Raw genomic sequence first — 18,990 nt, 5'->3', positions numbered from 1 at the left:
ACAAAAGCAGGAGGGAAGAGAGTGAGGAGATAACGGAGGAGACTGAGATAAAGGTGGGTGGGGTGTGATGGAGATACCACCTGCCTTCAGGAGGATGTGAGACTGGAGGGGCTTTGAAGATGCAGCGGTAGCATTTACTCTCCAAGCTAGAGCTGGAAGAAGCAGCAGATTTCTGGGGGAGTTCTGTGTAACCGGGTGAGAGGACTGGTGGCACAGGAGCTGTGGCCTTGGCGGGGCTTACAGAGCACAGTGGAAGAGTTCAACTTTAGCGTGCTAGCATGAGTCACATCTTTGAATAGAGGCGAGAAATACAATGTTTTTTAAAAATTTTATGGGATCATTATCATTGCCCAGTATACTTATTAACTAGTGATTTGCTAAATTTCATCTCATGCCATCATACAGTAAATATTTTAATTTAGAATTAACCTTTATACTGTTATCATCTGTCAGACAAATGAAGCAGGACTGAGCTTGCTTTCTGAATGGAGCACAGTCTAACGTGTCTGTCATATATGGTGGTTTTTGTCTATTTTACATGAAGCCATCAAAATTTTTGAAGAGCATATACTACCCAAAAGGACATTTAAATCATTCTTTGAGGGATCCCTGGGTGGCGCAGCGGTTTGGCGCCTGCCTTTGGCCCAGGGCGCGATCCTGGAGACCCGGGATCGAGTCCCACGTCGGGCTCCCGGTGCATGGAGCCTGCTTCTCCCTCTGCCTGTGTCTCTGCCTCTCTCTCTCTCTCTCTGTGAGACTATCATAAATAAATAAAAATTAAAAAAAAATAAATCATTCTTTGATTTGGAAGGCAGTATAAAATATAACACTAGTTGTAAGACAAAATTAACATTTTAAATGAGCTTAAAATCCTTTTGAGTATAAAATGTAATACTAGATAGCAGCAAATAAAACCTTGTATGTTTCAAGTTTATGTTTAACAAAGAAGATTGATTGGGGCATGAATGTTTGTTACATGAGACAAAATTACATACTTTTTTAGCAGTTGGTGAAGTGAGCAGTGGTGTTTTCTTCTCTTTTGGATGTCTTCTGCGAGTTTTACTTATAGATGACAGGTGAACACTGTATATTAACTAGTGGAGACTTAACATTTTCACCTGTGTTCTCATCCTCATTTCTCATTTGCTTAGCATTTAAAATTAATTTTCACTCTAAATTACTTCTCTAGTTTTACATTTAGCATTTATTATATGCATGATTTGTCAATCATTTTGGCACTGAAAAGGATTCTAATTAAATTGGGAATTATAGATGTCTCATAATTTCATAAATTATATTGCAAAGATAATACAACCAAAGACCAGCTAGAGTATTCTGATAAAATTTTTTTAAAACAAAGATTCTGAAATAGGATTTTCTTGGTAATTTCTATAGTTTTTGTTATTTCTGTAAAACTCCGTATGTCTTGTTTTTATCTTTCTCCATTTTATTCTTATCACCTCAGAAAAACACGTGTATGTTAAATAACATTTTTTGACATAATATCCCACTTCACCTTCTTTTTTTTCCACTTTAAACTATGGTAGTGGTTTTAAAAATCTGATGTGTATCAAAATTACCTAAAGATTTTCTCAAAAATAAGTCAAGGTATGTGAAGCAGACATCTGCATCTGTCATAGGCATTTTAGGTGATGCTGAAACAAGTAGAAGTTTGAGATTCCTGGGTATCAGCATTGGCATGGCAATACCTGGTAAAATGCTTACCGTACCCTTAGCTTTGGTGTGGTAATACCTTGGGGGAAGTGCTTGGGTAGTAGCCTTGGAAAGGCAGTATCTAGGTAAGAGAACTTTCCTTCTACTGGGAAACATTACTTTTCACTGACTCTTGCAAATCCAATGTATAGTTCAATAGTAGTTTATGCAATATCATTAATTTCTGTTGCCTTCTTTATACATAAGATTTGCTGTTATACATTCACTTTTGGGAATTCTAGGAAGACTCAAGCAAGGAGCTCTTTGATAGTGATATAGTGTCTGTGTGAGCAGTCAGAAGTAATTAGATTACAGGTTAGAGTATTCAAACATCTTGAGATGATTTTATTAATAAAGTAATTTTATTAATAAAGTCCTGTATACCTTTGTTCTTCATGTAGTGAAAGTGAATTGTTTAATAGGTACAGTTGTTTTTAATAAGATGTTTTGGATTCTGAAATTTATTCTGCTAAGACATGCAACCCTCAACCTTTGTTTTAATTTTAAATCCAAAACCAAAAAATAAGCTGATATTGACAAAACACAAAGGCAAGAAGTCTCACCACATACACAGCATTACATGATGATAAAAGGATAAATCTACCAAAGTAGATATAATAATAAAATACTGCTAAATTTGTGATTACTTAGTAAATAACATATGTTTTAAATACATAAAACAAAAATTGTCAGAGAGGTAATGCCAAGCCATATAGAAGAACAATGAAATTGGACCCAGTCAAAAAATCACCTCCAGATGTATTATAGATGTAAATACATGAAGAAAAACTATAAATATTTTAGAATATCATGTAGGAAATTATCATCATATCTTTATGTTAAAAAAAAGATTTTCCAAAACACAAAAATCCTAAGTTAAATAAAAAATGAGTGATAATTTTTTCTACTAAATTAAGTATTTCTGTTTATCAAGACAGTGCAGAGAGAGAAAAGATAATCCACAAAATGAGAAACTTGTAGTGGATATAACCAACAAAAGATTAGTACTCAGAACATGTAAATTAAAAAAGTCAAAACAATTTTTAAAAATGGGAAAAGATTTGAACGAGTGTACTTCACAAAAGAGTAATTCCACATGATCAATGGATACCTGAAAATATATTCAAACTTTCTGTCATCAGGGAAATGTAAAGGCAGAATGAGATCCTACTGCACAACTCTGAGATGGGCAGATGTGAGCAGCCCTGACTGACTAGGTGCTGGAGAGGGTGCGGAGCCCCACAGCCTGCCTGCCTCAGGGGACGTCCTGCCACTTTGGAACACAGCGTGGCGGGGCGGTGACTGCGGTGCACACACTGTGACTCGCATTCAGCTCTTATGGAAGGAAGTTTCATCCCAGCCTGTTTCCTAATAGCCCCAAACCAGAGACAGCCCAAATGTCCACTAATGGTAAAACGTATGAATAAACAGTGATCTGTTCCTACAATGGAATGCTTTACAGGAGTGATGGTGAATGAGCGGGGATCACAATCCTGTGGATCCATTTTATAAACATGGTCTGGGAAAGAAGCTGACCGCCGCAGAATCCACGTAACAGGCAGGGCTAACCTCTGTTTTAGAGATTCATTTGTGAGTGCCCAAACTCTCATGCAATCCAAGGAAATTAGTACACCCAACAGAAGAGTGCTGGCGTCTGCAGGAACGGAGGGAGCGTGACTGAAGGGGGCAGAGGAGGAATTTGGGGGGGAAGCCAGATTTCTATGTGATGGCTTACACTGTTTCTGGACAGGTTTCATCATGTTGTGCAGTTATGTCTTTTTTTCTCTCTCCATGGGTTATATTTCATAATAAAATGTGAAAAAATATTAAGTTTTCCCCCGAAGCTTGAACACCATTGTTAGAGGTGAAGGAAAAAAAATTGTGTGTTTCCTCTAATAGTTCCAACTTATCGTTTCTGTTTAGTGTCACTTGATCTTTGTCTTCATAAATTTATAATTTTAATGGAGCTATTAGAAGTGTTTTGTTCAATGGTAATGAGATTATTATGACTTATTATCTGTTAACCATTCAGTTATAAACATAGTTCTGTTTTACTCTGCTGCCTTCATACTAGTTTTATTTATTTAAAATGGCTAACTAAAAATTATTTTTCAGCATTTTGTTTATGTTGACCTTTAGATTATTTCCTATTTTTACTACTGTAATAAAGGTGATTTACAATTACATTTAGCTTTTATTTTTTGAGTTATTTCCTTGTATGAATTTACAGGGATGTGATAACTGATTTTTAAAAAGTGAGCATTTTGACTCGGATATTTTTGGTATATTTTATTTCAGATTAAGATGTTCATCCTATCTTAACCTTTCTCACAATAGAGGTGTAATTAGACTTGTTGGAACTACTTTTATTGGACTCTGAGCATCACTTCCTGAACAATAAAAAGTGGACTTTAATTTTTTTATTATTTTTAACTATTTATTTATTTATTTATTTATTTATTTTTTAACTTTTTATTTAAATTCAGTTTGCCAACATAGAGTGTAACACCCAGTGCTTATCCCATCAGGTGCCCTCCTTAGTGCTCGTCACCCAGTTCACTCCATCCCCTCACCCTCCTGCCCTTCTGCAACCTTTGTTTGTTTCCCAAAGCCATTGAAAGTAAGGCCTGTGTCCCTCATGTCACTAAAATCCTCCCTTAATTGGATTGCAAGGAAGACTTCACCCAAAAAGTGACTCTTGAGTCGAGCCCTGTGTGATAAGAAGCAGGTCATGGCAGAGATCTGTGAACTGAGTTTTCTTGGCAGAGAGAAAACGCAATTGGGATTTTATCTGATAGGGATTGCATTGAATCTATAGGTTGCTTTGGGTAGTATTACTATTTTTATCTTAATGGTATTAAGTCATCTAATCCAATAATACAGATATCTTTCCTATTATTTACATCTAACTTGATTTCTTTCAGCAGTGTTGTGTAATTGTCAGTGTACAGGTCTTCTACCTCCTTACTTAAATTTATTTCTGAATATTTTCTGATGCTATTGTAAATTATTTTTAAATTTCCTCTTGAATTGTTCATTGCTAATTTATAGAAATGCAACTGTTTGTATTAATGTGCAACTTTGCTAAATTTATTAGATTCTTAGGAATTTTTTTTAGAGTCATAAGATTATGTCACCTGTGAACAGAAATAATTTTCTTCTTCAGTTTCAGTTGGATTCCTTTGCTTTTCTTTTTCATATCAGATTATACATATTTATATGTTGAATATAAATGGCAAATGTGGATGTCTCTGTTGATTTTGATCTTGGGGAAGCTTCAGTCTTTCATTGTTGAACATGGTGTTACCCAAGAGTTTTTCACATATGGCCTTCAACATGGTTAGGAACTCTTCTTCTATCCATAGTTGATTATCTTTGCCATGAATGTGTGTCAACATTGGGAAAATGGTTTTTCTGTATCTGTTGAGATGAGCATGTGTTGGGTTATTTTCTCCCTTTATTCTGCTAATGTGTATTATTACATTGGTCAAGTTTTCATATGTTGAGTCATTCTTGCATTCTGGGAATAAAACCAACTTGGCCATGTGTATGATCCTTTAATAAGTTGCTGAATTTGGTTGCTTTTATTTTGTTGAGGATTTTTGCATCTATACTCATAAGGGATATTGAACTATATTTTTCTTATAGTGTCTTCGTCTGGGTAATTCTAGCCTTATTAGATTTAGGAGGTTTTCCCTCATCTACAAACTGTGGATGAGTTTGAAAAAAAAATTTTGTGTTACTTTTTGAATTTGGTAGAATTCACCAGTGAAGCCATATGATCCTAGGCTAGGCTATTCCTTCTGGGCAAGTTTTTGATTACCGATCCACTATCTTTTTTTTTTTTTTTAAGATTTTATTTATTTATTCATGAGAGACACACAGAAAGAGATTGGCAGAGACACAAGCAGAGGGAGAAGCAGGCTCCATGCAGGGAGCCTGACGTGGGACTTCACCCTGGGTCTCCAGGATCATGCCCTGGGCTGAAGGCAGGCGCCAAACCACTGAGCCACCCAGGGATCCCCCTGATCCCACTATATTAATAGTCACATGTATATTCGGATTTTTTATTTATGTGTCATTTTTAGTGGATGTGTGCTTCTAGAAATTTGCCTGTTTCATCTAGGTTATTCGGTTTATTGGTATACAGTTACTCATAATATAGTTTATATAATGTGTAAAATCAGTGGTAATGTTCCTGCATTCCCTAATACTGTGATTTTAGTGTCTTGAGTCTTCTCTCATTTAATCTTAGTCTACCTGAAGTGGTCAACTTTGCACATCTTTTCAAAAGAACCAACTTTTTTTTGTTGATATTTCTCTATTGTATATATTATATGTATACATATATAATATATGTATTTACCTCACCTTTCATCTTTATTATTTCCTTCATTCTGCTGGCTTTGTGCTCAGTTTGTTCCACTTTTCCTAGTTCCTTAAGCTAAATGAGTTTATTAATTTGAGATCCTGCTGCTTTTTTTATGTATGTGTTTAGAATTATAAACACACTTAGCACTCATTTTGCTGCACCCTATAAGCTTTTTGGTATATTGTGTTTTCATTATTATTTATCTCATAGTATTTATTTTCTTTGTGTTTATTAGTTGATACATTGATTAATAATATACTGTTTGATTTCCAGGTATTTGTGAATTTTCTAGTGTTCTTAATTTACTTATTTTTAGCTTCATTCTGTTGGGATCAGAAAAGATACTTCATTGATTTCAATCTTTTAAAATTTATTAACTTCTTTTTTTGTCACCCAGCAATGTAGTCTGTAGTGGAGAATGTCCTGTGTACATTTGATAAAAATATGTATTTAGCTACTTTGATGCAGGCTTCTATGTATGGCTCTTGAGTCCTATTGGTTTATAGTTTTGTTCAAGCCCTGTATTGATTTTTTGTTTGGTTGTTACTATTAAAAGTGGGGTTCTCAAGTCGTTATTTTGTATAACTCTTTTTCCATTCAATTCTGTCATTTTGCTTTAATATTTTGGGACTATTTTATTAGGTGCAGTGCACGTATGTTTATAATTGTGTCTTTATGATGAACTGACATTTTCCTTCATCAATATGTAATGTCTCATCTTTTTATTTTGTAACAATTTTTGTTTGTCCATTTTGTCTGATATTAGGATATCCACCCCAACTTTCACTTGGTTATTTGCATATAGTAACTTTTTCTGTTTTTTTTTTTTTTCCACTTTCAGCCTATCTGCATCTTAGATCTATTTGAGTCTCTTGTGGATAACATGTCACATAATTTTTTATCTGCTCTGCCAGTATCTATCTTTTTATTAAAGAGGTTAATTTACTTACATTTAAAGTTATTACTTATAAGGAGGGGCTTCAGAGGTTTTTTTTTTTTTTGATACATGTTTCCTGTATTTCTTAAAACTTTTTTTGTACCTTATCTCTTCCATTCATGCCTTCTTTTCTGTTAAGTTGATTTATTATGGTGACACTTTTTGATTCCCTTATTTCCTTTGTATGTATAGCATACTCTCTGATTACAACAGGGATGACATATGACAACCTAATTTTATGACAGTCTAATTTTAACTGATACCAACTTAAATTTATTCAAATATAAAAGCTGTACACCCCCTTTAAATTATTTGTGTCCTAAATTGTATCTTTAATACTGTATACCCCAAACAGAGATATATAATTATTTTTATGCATTCACCTCCTAAATCCTTTGGAAAATAAAAAAAAAGTGATTATAAATAAAAATAATTATAATAATACCTACATTTATACTCCTCATGTATTTACCTTTACCAAAGATCTTTATATTGTCACCTGGCTTTGAGTTATTTTTCTAGCATTCTTTCATTTCTACCAGGACTCCCGTTAGCATTTCTTATAGGGCAAGTATAGTGATAATGAACTCCCTCAGCTTTTCTTTCTCTGGAAATAGCTTAATTTCTCCCTCATTTTTGAGGGGCATAATTACCAGATACAGAATTTTCAGGTAATTTTTTTTCCTTTTAGCTCTTTAAGTATATCATGTGACTTTCTTCTGCCCTACAAGATTTCTCCTGATAAATTAGCTGATAGTCTTATGTAGGATCTCATGTACATGATGAGTAGCTTATGTATTGGTTCTTTCAATAATTTTCTATACTGTTACCTTTCAACAGTTTGGTTTTAATGTGTGTCAGCATGGGTCTCTTGAGTTTGTTCTACTTGGATTTGTTAAGTTCTTTCATTTGTAAATTGATGCATTTCTTTAAGTTTTTTACCATTATTTTATTGTCTTTCCCTTCTCCTTCTGGGATTCCCATAATTTCAACTTCCAGGTCTCCTGCAAGTCCTTCTGATTCTATTCATTTTTCTTTATTTTTCTTTCTATAACTTGGACTTGATAATTTCAATTGTCCTATCTTCAGATTCACTGATTCTTTCTTATATGTACTTATATCTGCTGTTCAACTCCTCTAATCAGTTTTTATTTCACTTACTGTGTTTCAGCTACAAAATTTGTTTCCTTTTTATGATTTATATTTTTTATTGTTATTCATGTTTTTTCTCATATACCATCTTCCTCTGTCTTTTGTTCTTTGTAATCTTTTAAGCTTTTTAAACATAAGATAGTTTTTTAAAGTCTTTTTTCTAGTAAGTCTGAATTCTAGGCTTCCCTCAAGAATGACTTCTATCAGTTTATGATGTTCCTTTGAGGGCACATGGTTTTTTTGTGTGTTTGTTTCTTGCATGTTTTTTTTTTCTTTTTTAATTGGGCATTGGAATATTATAATGTATAGTCTACAAGTCTGTTCCCAGCCTCCCCTCTGCAACTTTGGGCATCAGTCGTAAGCCCCATGCTGTTAACCTGGGCTTCTCATCAACCGGCTGTAGATTGGAGGTTCCAACAACTTCCTTAGGTTTGATTAATATACTAGAGTAGCTCACAGAACTCAGGGACAACTATTATTTTATGTTTATTAATTTATTAAAGAATGTGACAAAAGATCTGAATCAGCAGCCAGATGAAAAGATATATAGGATGAGGACCTGAAGAAAAAGAAGCTTCTGTCCATGTTGACCTTGCAGCCTACCTTAGTAACACAAGAAAGCATTCTGAGTACACAAGTGTGGAAGCTCGTAAAAGAAAAAGATCAAAAAGTTGTTCTCATAGGTTTTTATAGAGGTTTCATTACAGAGTCAGGTTTTTCCCTTTCACCACTTTGAATATATCATGCCACTCTCTTCTGGCCTGCAAAGTTTCTGCTGAAAAATCAACTGGAGGTTTTATGGGGTTTCCCTTGTACCTAATTATCTGCTTCTCTCTTGCTGCTTTTAAAATTCTCTTTGTCTTTAATCTTTGCCATGTTAATTATTATGTGTCATAGTGTGGATTTCCTTGGATTCATCTTGTAGGGAGAGCTCAGTAGTTCCTGAACCCAGGTGTCTCTTTCCTTCCCCAGGTTAGGGAAGTTTTCATCTATTATTTCTTCAAATGTGTTTTCTCCTCTATCTCTTTATCTTCGCCTCCTGGGCCCCTTGTAATGCAAGTTTGTTCACTGGATATTGTTTCAAGAGATCTTCTAACCTATCCTCATTTTTTAAAAACCTTTTTTTTTTTTTTTTTCCCTGTTCAGCTTGGGTGCTTTCCAGTTACCCTATCTTCCAAATTGCTGATTTGTCTGCATCTGCTACTCTGCTGATTCCCTCCAGTATATTTTTCATTTCAGTTATTGTATTCTTTTTTAAAGTGTATTCTCTGACTGAACTACCCAGGTGCCCCACATTTCAGTTATTGTATTTCTCAACTCTGTTAGATTCTTTGTTATATTTTCTTTTTGTTGACGTTTTCACTGAGTTCTTATACTCTTCTCTCCAACCCATCTTTATGATCATTACTGTAAATTTTTTACCAGGCATACTTCTTATCTCTGTTTCATTGTTTTTTTCCCTGAAGATTTGTCTTTTTCTTTCTTTTTAGAGTAAATTCTCATCCTCTCATTTTGCTTGACTTTTTGTGTTTCTGGGAATTAGGTGGAACAGGTACTTCTCCTAAACTTGAAAGAATGGTCTTGTGTATGGTCATTCCCTCTTTGGGTTGTGTGTGTACCTGCTGACTGTGGCTGGCATGGCTGGGGGTGCTATGGTGTGGTGACTAGAGCTGAAGTTGGTGTGGGTCAGGTGGTCTTAGGGCTCTCCATGCAGAGAATACCCTGTCAGGACACCTGAAGTGTATGGAAGCCAGTGGGTCCTGGGGCTCTGTATACGAAGGGCACCCTTGCAGGATAGATGATGCTGAAGTGGGCGTCCTGTGTTGTTCTATGCCAGAGGTGCCCTGATTGGGTGGCTGGAGTTAAGGTGGAATGTAGACCAGGAGTTCTGATGTGCTTTGCGCAGGGACAGGTGGAGTTGAGGTGGTGCATGGATGGTGGGCTTGGGGCATGGGGTCACCCTGACAGGAAGGACAGCTGTTGCTCTGGTTCTTTCTTAAATATTTTTAAGGATCTTAATTTTTTCCCCCTTTGCTCCTTTTCCACATCTCTACTCAACTGCCAAAGAATACTTTTCCCTTTTATTCTTTTTTCCCTCCTCAAAAAAAAAAATATGCTTCTTGAATATTTGGAGATTTTCAAAATTTAATTTGGTACTGATTTAATCTACGGTAGTGAATTAACATACTCTGTGTTAATTTAATCCATATATTTATAGTTATTTTATTGGAAACATGTATATCCTGCAGTGATTGAGTGTATTGATTTATAAATACCAGTTATGTCCATGTATTTGATACTGTATGTTTGTTAATATATCTTATATTCACATGGATTTTTTGTTTTCTGTGAATCTTTGTTGTCATTTACCAAGATAAAATAGTTAAAATTCTCAAATACTGATTTTTAAAAATAATTTCTGACATTAATAAAACTACTCCAGATTTTTATTTGTGTGATTTTTTTCTAGACTTTTCACTTCATTTTGAGTTTTTTGTTTGTTTTTGTTTTTTTGTTTGTTTTTTAGAGAGAGAAAGAGAGAATGAGCAGGGGGACAGGCAGAGGATGAGAGAATCTCAAGCAGATATGGAGATGGAGCCCAGCTCAGAGCTTGATCTCATGACCCTGAGACGATAACCTGAGCCAAAACCAAGAGTCAGACGCTTACCTGACTGAGCCACCCAGGGGCCCTAACCTTTTCATTGAAGTAATTAATGTGTGTCTCTTCTATAAGGAATTATAACTAAGTCTTCAAGTTTTAATCCTTTTTCGACAGTGTCTTTTAATCCATTTAATCTATGGTTGGATTTAAGTATACTGTAATATGCTGTATTATTCACTTAAGTATAGTGTTTTTATCAGTTTCAAAGGTATTAAGAGGTGAGATGTAGACAGTATCCTTTTGAGGGACATAATTGAACACACTACAATCTGCCTTTTAGCCCTCAAATATTTCTGACTATACCACTTTGAGATACATTCCCCCTGTCCCAACATCCTCTAAAATTTCATACGATTACATCAACTGTATGTCTAAAATCTCATCTAAATATTAGTTCAAAAATTCCAAATTATCATTATATAAGTCACCCAAATTATGTATGGTTGTAACTCCAGGCATAATTAATTCATCTTGGGGTAACATTTCTCTCTTCTGTGGACATTTGAACTTAGAAAAAAAATTATATACTTCCAAAATAAAATGGTGGGATAGGCATAAGGTAGACATTACTATTTTGAAAAGGGAGAAACTGGCAGAAAGGGGTCAACAAGTTTGAAACTCAGGAGGGAAAATTCTATTAAATTTCAGGGCTTTGGAATAGACCTGTGTAGCTCCGTCCTCTTCCCATGGGACTCACAGAGGTGCTAACTCCGTGGAGTCTCCATTGTCCCAGATTCCAGGCCTGTGGCTTTGCTGGGTCAGCCTCTGGGCAGGGGACACATTCATGTCAGTCATTCTTTTTTATTGAAGGGTAGCATGTGTTTGAAGATAATAATGCCAGCCATTTCCTGCTTGTTGTAAACATTTGGAAATCTAACAGACCTCTTTAATTTTATCTTGTCTGTATCCCCTTTAGTCCAAGTTAGCCATGTTTCTGCTGTGAAACATTCTCAAAAACTGGCAGATCTTCTGTGTATGTCCTGGGTATTCACACCATTCATCAAGACAGACAGGTTTTGTGGAGACCCAGATCTTTCCAGAATAGCTATGTATCGATTCCAGATTTCTTCTAGGATAGTTGAGTGGATCTATGAGTCACAGACCTAATTTCAGTGGCAAAAGTTTATCTAGCCATACCATCATTCTCTCCAGAGCTTGCTTTTCAGCAAGTGAATTCCCCAGTTTTAGCATCTTTTGCAAGGTGGATAGGCCAAGAACCTTTCAAATCTTCAGGTGCTGACTCTATTTTGCTTCTCAGTACAATCTTCAATTGATCTCTTTTCTCCTGCATTTTACTGTAAATAACAAGGCAAAACCATAGTACACCTTTTATTTTGTTTTGTTAGGCAATATTTTTTTTGTCTTCTGTTTTTTGCTAAAAATGCAATTTTTTGAATACAGAAGGCTATTCAGGTTATCTTTTGGGGGGCAGCATTTTGATAATTTGTATCCTTTAATACCCTAGTATTCCTTTAGTGGCACCTCACGGATTTTCACATGTTGTGTTTTCATCTTTATTTATGTCAAAATGTTCATTTCTCTTTTGATTCTCCTTCCAGCAATCAGTTACTTAGAAGTGTATTTAATTTCTAAATGTTATGGGAATTTCCAGAAGTCTTTCTTCTATTGAATCCTAATTTAATTCAGTTGTTGTTAGAGAGCATACTTTACATGATTTGAATACTTTTTAGGTTTATTGACATGTTTTATGGCCCAGCAAATGGTATATTTTGGTAAATGAACCATTTATACTTCAGAAGAATATGTATTTTTCTTTCATTGGGTAGAATGTTCTCTAAATATCAAATAGGTCAGTTTGGTTGTTGATGTTATTTGAATTTCCTATATCCTTTTTTTTTTAAAGATTTCATTTATTTATTTTATTTATTTATGAGAGAGACAGAGTAGAGTGAGAAAGAGAGAGGCAGAGACACAGGCAGAGGGAGGAGCAGGGTCCATGCAGGGAGCCCGATGTGGGACTTGATCCCGGGTCTCAGGATCATGCCCTGGGCTGAAGGTGGTGCTAAACCGCTGAGCCACTCAGGCTGCCCGAATTTCCTATATCCTTATTCATTTTCTGTCTATTAGTTATTTAGAGAGAGGTATTTACCTGTCTTAGTAAATGGATTGTCTATTTCTCTTTATAGTTCTATCAATGTTTTTTTCATTTCTTTTGAAAGTTCTGCTCTTTGGTACATAAATGGGTAAGGTATTATAGCCTTCTGTTTGTATTAATATTCTTATCACCATAAAGTAATTCCTTATAATGCTCTTTCCCCTGTAGTAGTTTGTCTAATGTTAACATTGCCAAATAAGTATTAAAGATTTCTTTTTATTAGTGTTGACATGGTTTATCAGTTTAGGGTTTCACCAGAGAAATAGAATCTGTGTGTGTGTGTGTGTGTGTGTGTGTGTGTGTATATATATACACACACACACACACATATACATGTATATATGTATACACACACATACACACACACACATATATATATATATATATATATATATATATAGAGAGAGAGAGAGAGAGAGAGAGAGAGAGGGAGAAATCAAGAATTGGACGCTTAAGCAATGAGCCACCCAGGTGGCCCAACATCCATTTTAGTTTTACATGTATCACAAATCTCACACCACATTGTTAACTATTTTTATTAGCTGATTATCTTTTATGAGGATGTAAACAATAAGAAAATCTCATGTATTTGTATTTACCCATATAATTACCATTTCCAGTGCTGTTCCTTCTTCACATAGACCCACGTCCATCTGCAGTTGATTTCCAATGGCCTGAAGGACTTTATTTATTTATCCTGGGGTGACTCTGCTGTTGAAAACACTTCATCTTCTTAAATATTTCATTTTCTTCATTTGAGCTATTTTGTTTACTGGATATAGAAATCTAGGTTGACCGTTTTTCTGTTCTTTATACATTTTCCTAGTGTTGCCGTGTCTTGTAATTTGAATTGTTTCCAGTGGGAAGTGTGCTGTCATCTCAGTGTTGTCAATGATGTCTTTCTGAGCATCCTTTGAAGAGTTTCTCTTTGTCCCTGCTTGTATGAATGTGCATATGTTGGCCCTTGGTTCAGTTTCTTCATGATTCTTGTGCTGGGAGTCTGGCTCTGAGTGTGTTCGATCTGTGGATACCCAGTGCTCTTCAAATTGACATTTTTGGCATGGAAAATTATTTTGCTTTATTTATTGAAATAGTTTTTAAGTACCCCTTCTCCTTTAGAGACTCCTTTAGAGACCCTTGTCCTTTAGACCTTGACTGACATTTTCTCATGGCTTTTATTGATTTCTTCATAAAGTTTTCTGTGTGTTTTATACTGGAGTTCCAATTGTTGCCTCTTCACACTTCCTTGTCTTTTCTTTGGCAGCGTCATATTGGCTACTAAGCCTGTCCTGTGTACATTTTCATCTCACACATCTCGGTTTTGACCTGCAGGTAATCTAAACACTTTTTATATCTTCCATGTATTAAGTCTTGAACTTACTGGAATATTGCTATATAATTGTTTTAATGTTCTTTTCTCCTAGTTCTCACATGTTTGTTCATAGGTCATGGCAATTTATTTTTCTTTTTATTATTTTTATTTATTTTATTATTTCTATTTATTCTTTTTATTATGAGTCATATTTTCTTGCCTGTCATACAGTTAATTTTTCACTGAATGCCAGACATTATGCATATTTTTTGTTGTTGATTATTTTTGTATTTCTGTATTTTTATGTTAGTTTTGTTCTGCCATAGAGAAGTTGTTTTGACCATTTCTGATCTTGCTTTTAAGGTTTATTAGGCTGAACCAGAGTTCAGTCTAGGCTAGTTATTCCCTGTATTGCAACAGTTTCTGTTGACTAAGGCCATGTGCCTATCATTCATGAGGGTTTCCATACTGACTCATGGTAATACTGTGCACTGAAACCAGCGCTGCATGAGCACTGGGTACTATTAGAGTGTGGTGATGGAATCTAAAAGCTCATGTCCTAAGAAAACAGTGGAAAGCTGTGTGTTTTAGGACTAGCCTCAGAAGTCACCTTGTGTCACTTTTGCCATACAGAGGTCTAATCAGGTTCAGAGGGAGGTGACACAGTCTCTGGTGCTCAACAAGGTCACAATTTAAGAATGTATAGGATGGGATATATTGTGTTTGCCATCTTTGGAAAAGTCCTATATATATCCATTTACATTTTAGAATCAGCTGGTCAATTTCCATTTTCAGTAAGTGTGATAGAATTACGATTTGGAGAGAATGTGGCTTTGTATTCATGAGCTATTTTATTTTTTTCATCATTATTATGGTATTATTGACAAATTGTATAAGATGTACAACCTGATGTTTTAATAATGTGTACATTGTGAAATCATCACCACAATCAAGCTAATTAACATATCCATCAGCCTCCCATTATCTCTCATAGGTACCACTTTGTGTGTGTGTGTGTGTGTGTGTGTGTGTGTGTGTGTGTGTGGTGGAATCACTTACTATCCCTTCAGTAAATTTCAAGTATGCAATTCAATATTATTAATTATAGTTACATTGCTATATTTTGATCTCTAGAAATTAGTTCATCCTACATAACTGATGCTATTAATATCTCCTCATTTCGCCTACCAGCCCCTCACAACCACCATTCTCCTCTCTGCTCCTTTGAGTTGGACTATTTTAGATTCTGCATGCAAGTGAAATCATGCAGTATTTGTCTTGCTATATCTGCTTTATTTCAGTTAGCTTAATGTCTTCTACGTTCATCCACATTGACATGAAGAGCAGAATTTCCTTCTTTTTTTTAAAGGCTGGGCAATATTCCATTGTATATATAAATCACATTTTCTTTATTCTTTTATTCATGGATGGGCATTTAGGTTGTTTCCATATTTTGACAAAATATTTGCAAACCGTGTATTTGCTAAGGGGTTAATACCCAAAATATATAAGGAACTCCTACAATTCAATAGCATAAAAACAAGTAACCCAATTAAAAAACAGGCACATGACCTGAATAGACATGCAAATGGCCAACAGGTATATGGAAAGGTATTCAAAATCACCAGGGAAATGAAAATCAAAACCACAATGAGATATGTTATTACCAGTAAGACAAAAAATAGTCACAAATATTGGTGAAGATGTGGAAAAAAGAAACTCTTGTGCACCATCGGCAGGAATGTAAATTGCTATAGCTATTATGGAAACCAGTGTAGAGGTATCTTGGTTCCTTTAGGGCTTCTTAAATTTCTCATCAATATTTTGTCATTTTCAGTGAGAATGCCTTACACATTTTTTACTCTATGTTAAGTTGGACTTTTTAATTTAATTTTCAATTGCTGATTGTTAAAAAATGGAAATTTATTTTGTATATAGGATTTATTTCCTATGACCTACTAAACTTAGTTATAGCAGATAATTTGTAGACCTCTATGATTTGCTATGTAAACAATCATACAGTTTAGCAAATAAAGCATTACTTATTCCTGTCAATCTTTGTGCCCCCTATTTCTTCTTTTCCTCTTGCAGGGGCCTTGAATAAATATTTAATTTAAATTATGAGAAAGAATATGCTTTTCTTGTTTCTAATCTTAGGAAGAAGACATGCAGTATTTCACCTTGAAGTATGATACTAGCTGTAGGGTTTGTCCTTTATCAGATTAAGAAATTCCTATTTATTCTTAGTTTATGAGTTATTATAGATGAGAATTGGATTTTGTCAGCTGCTTTTCTGCATTTATTAAAATAAAAGCATGAACTATATTTAATCTTTAAAAATATTTATTGAACTTTACATTCCTTGGACAAACTCCACTTCATCATTACATATTGTTAGATATAACATACTAATATTTTAAGGAATTGTATTTATATTACGCATTTTATTATAATTTATTTCTCGGTTTTAGTAATCAAGGATATTCTGGCCATTAAAAACAAGTTGGCAGTGTTCTTTCTCTGTATTCTGAAAAGTTTTATATATGTATGTATGTATAGTACATATATATATTACATGTGTTTGTGTATATGCGATATATATGTTCATATATATATGTAATAATAATTTTTTTCCTTAAGTATTTTATAGAATTCACCCAATGAAACCATTTGCATTAGGAACTTTATTTGTGGACAAATACATATGGCGGTTTTTCAGAGAGCATGTGCAAGTGATGGGGAGGGGCACAGGGAGAGGCAACGAGAGACTCTTAAGCAGGCTTCACGCCCAGCGTGGAGAGAGATTTGGGGCCCAATCTCAGGACTCTGAGATCATGATCTGAGTCCAAATCAAGAGTTAAGATGCTTAACCAACTGAGCCAGCTAGGCGCTTTGGGAAAATATTTTTTTTTTTTTGGGGGGAAAATATTTTTTAATCAACTTCATTAAGATGTCTGATAAGTGCACACATTTTAATTTTAAGGTAAACATTTTAATTTCACAGTTTAGTGAGTTCTGATGTATATATTCATTGATTTAACTGATATGACTATGAACATACAGAAATTTCTGTTCCCCAAATTATTCCCTTATGCCATTTCCTATCACTTACAACTACTTATTAAATGTAACTATCCATTCAACTCTTCAAAGGCATTTGGGTTGTTTCCAGTTTTGGCTATTGTGAACAAAGCTTGTATGAACATTTCTGTATGAGTTTTTGTGTGGAGCTATATTTTTGTTTCTCTTGGATAATACATGAGAGTTAAGGTGTAGGGTAATATGGTAAGGTATGTTTAACCTGTTAAGAAACTCCCAAAGTTTATTGAGTATTGATTGAAAGATTTTCATACCCACCAGCAAAATATGAGATTTCTACTTGTTTCACGTTCTTGCAGTCTTAGTATTGTCCACTTTTTAAATTTTAGCCATCTCAGAGTGTAGTACTATCTCATTTATAGTATAATTTACAGTTACCATACAATTGATGGTACCAAGTATCTTCTAATGTTCTCTTTGAGCACTTACACATATTCTTTTGTGAATTGTTCAAACATTTTCTTCTACTCCTTTATCAGGTCATTTTTCTTCTCAACGTTCACTTATAAAGGTTCATATATGCTGGAAATAAAGCGTGTATTCTTTTGACTTTCTGTATGGTATCTTTCAAATAACAGAAATTTTAATTTTGACAAAACTAAATTTCTCAATTTTTTTCTGAATGGCTCACAGATACTGTGTTCATCCAATAAATTTCTGCTTATCCCAAATTTATGAAAAATTTTTCCTGTTTTCTTCTAAAAATATCGACCTTGTCTAATGTGGTCTTACTAGACACAGTTATTGCACTGAGAATTTATTTTTTATTTTTAGGATTTTTTTCTTACCTAATAATGTCACATAAGAATAAAGGCAGTATGACATTTTTGTTTAAAGTTTCTATCCCCTTTGTTTTTATTGCCACATTAATCTTGACTGTCACATTCTGAAAAGGGCTGAGAAGTGGTGAGAGTTGGCATCTTTTTCCTCTTCCCCTTGTCATGATCCACAGGCTTTCCCAGTTAGATGTGATACTAGTTGGAGGCTTTTCAGAGGTTCCATTGATTGATGAAGGAAATTTTCTTCCAGACCCTATTTATTTTTATTTGTGATTATGAATGAAGTTGAATATTGTCATGTTTTTTATACACTATTGAAATAATCATATATTTTTTATCTGTTATCACATTTATGATGCATTGATGGATGCACAGATGTTGAACTGACATTGTATAAGCTGACATAATGTAAACTACAAGTGATCATCATTTATAATTTCTATATATCACTAGGTTTTATATGCTAACAGTTACGGATTTTTGTATCTATATTCTTGAGGGACTTTGGTCTATAGTTTTGTAAATATTTATAAAATTTTAGTATTAGGGCACTGCTGTTTAAAAAATGAATTGCAATCATTCCTTCTTCTTGCTTTTTCTAAATAGTTTGTGTAAAATTTATATAATTGTCTCCTCAAGTGCTTAAGTCTTCATTGAAGCTATCTGTACCTGGAGGTTTATTTTTGTTTGGTTTTGCTTTTGGTGTGAAGGTGTGTGTGTGGCAGAGAATTATTATGGCTGTTTGGAAATAAATCCCTTTTTTATAATGGTATATTTCAAACATATAGAAATATAGAAAATGATATTGTAAACAAGTATCCACACATATCATTCCAGCAAGCAAACAA

The 18,990-nt window shown here is 34.3% G+C and overlaps 1 protein-coding gene across 6 annotated transcripts in view; it reads left to right on the top strand.

Annotated features, from left to right (window-relative positions):
• ZPBP (zona pellucida binding protein) overlaps positions 1 to 18,990 on the top strand; it is an 87,727-nt gene that overhangs the window by 52,498 nt on the left and 16,239 nt on the right. For 2 of the 6 annotated variants that reach the window (XR_005373009.1, XM_038562577.1), the window contains exon 9: positions 14,217 to 14,284. The exons of 3 other annotated variants lie outside the window; for them this stretch is intronic. Coding sequence is in view for 2 of the 3 variants with exons in the window: in XM_038562577.1 (XP_038418505.1) it covers positions 14,217 to 14,284 (68 nt within the window). In the remaining variant the exon portion in view is untranslated. Of the gene's footprint in view, positions 1 to 2,855; positions 3,163 to 14,216; positions 14,285 to 18,990 lie in introns of those variants that run through there. One more of the 6 variants, XM_038562578.1, reaches the window with a different exon arrangement.

Source organism: Canis lupus, chromosome 18 (assembly GCF_011100685.1).
Source record: "Canis lupus familiaris isolate Mischka breed German Shepherd chromosome 18, alternate assembly UU_Cfam_GSD_1.0, whole genome shotgun sequence".
Classification (NCBI taxonomy): domain Eukaryota; kingdom Metazoa; phylum Chordata; class Mammalia; order Carnivora; family Canidae; genus Canis; species Canis lupus.
This window is presented reverse-complemented; position numbering and strand designations above follow the sequence as displayed.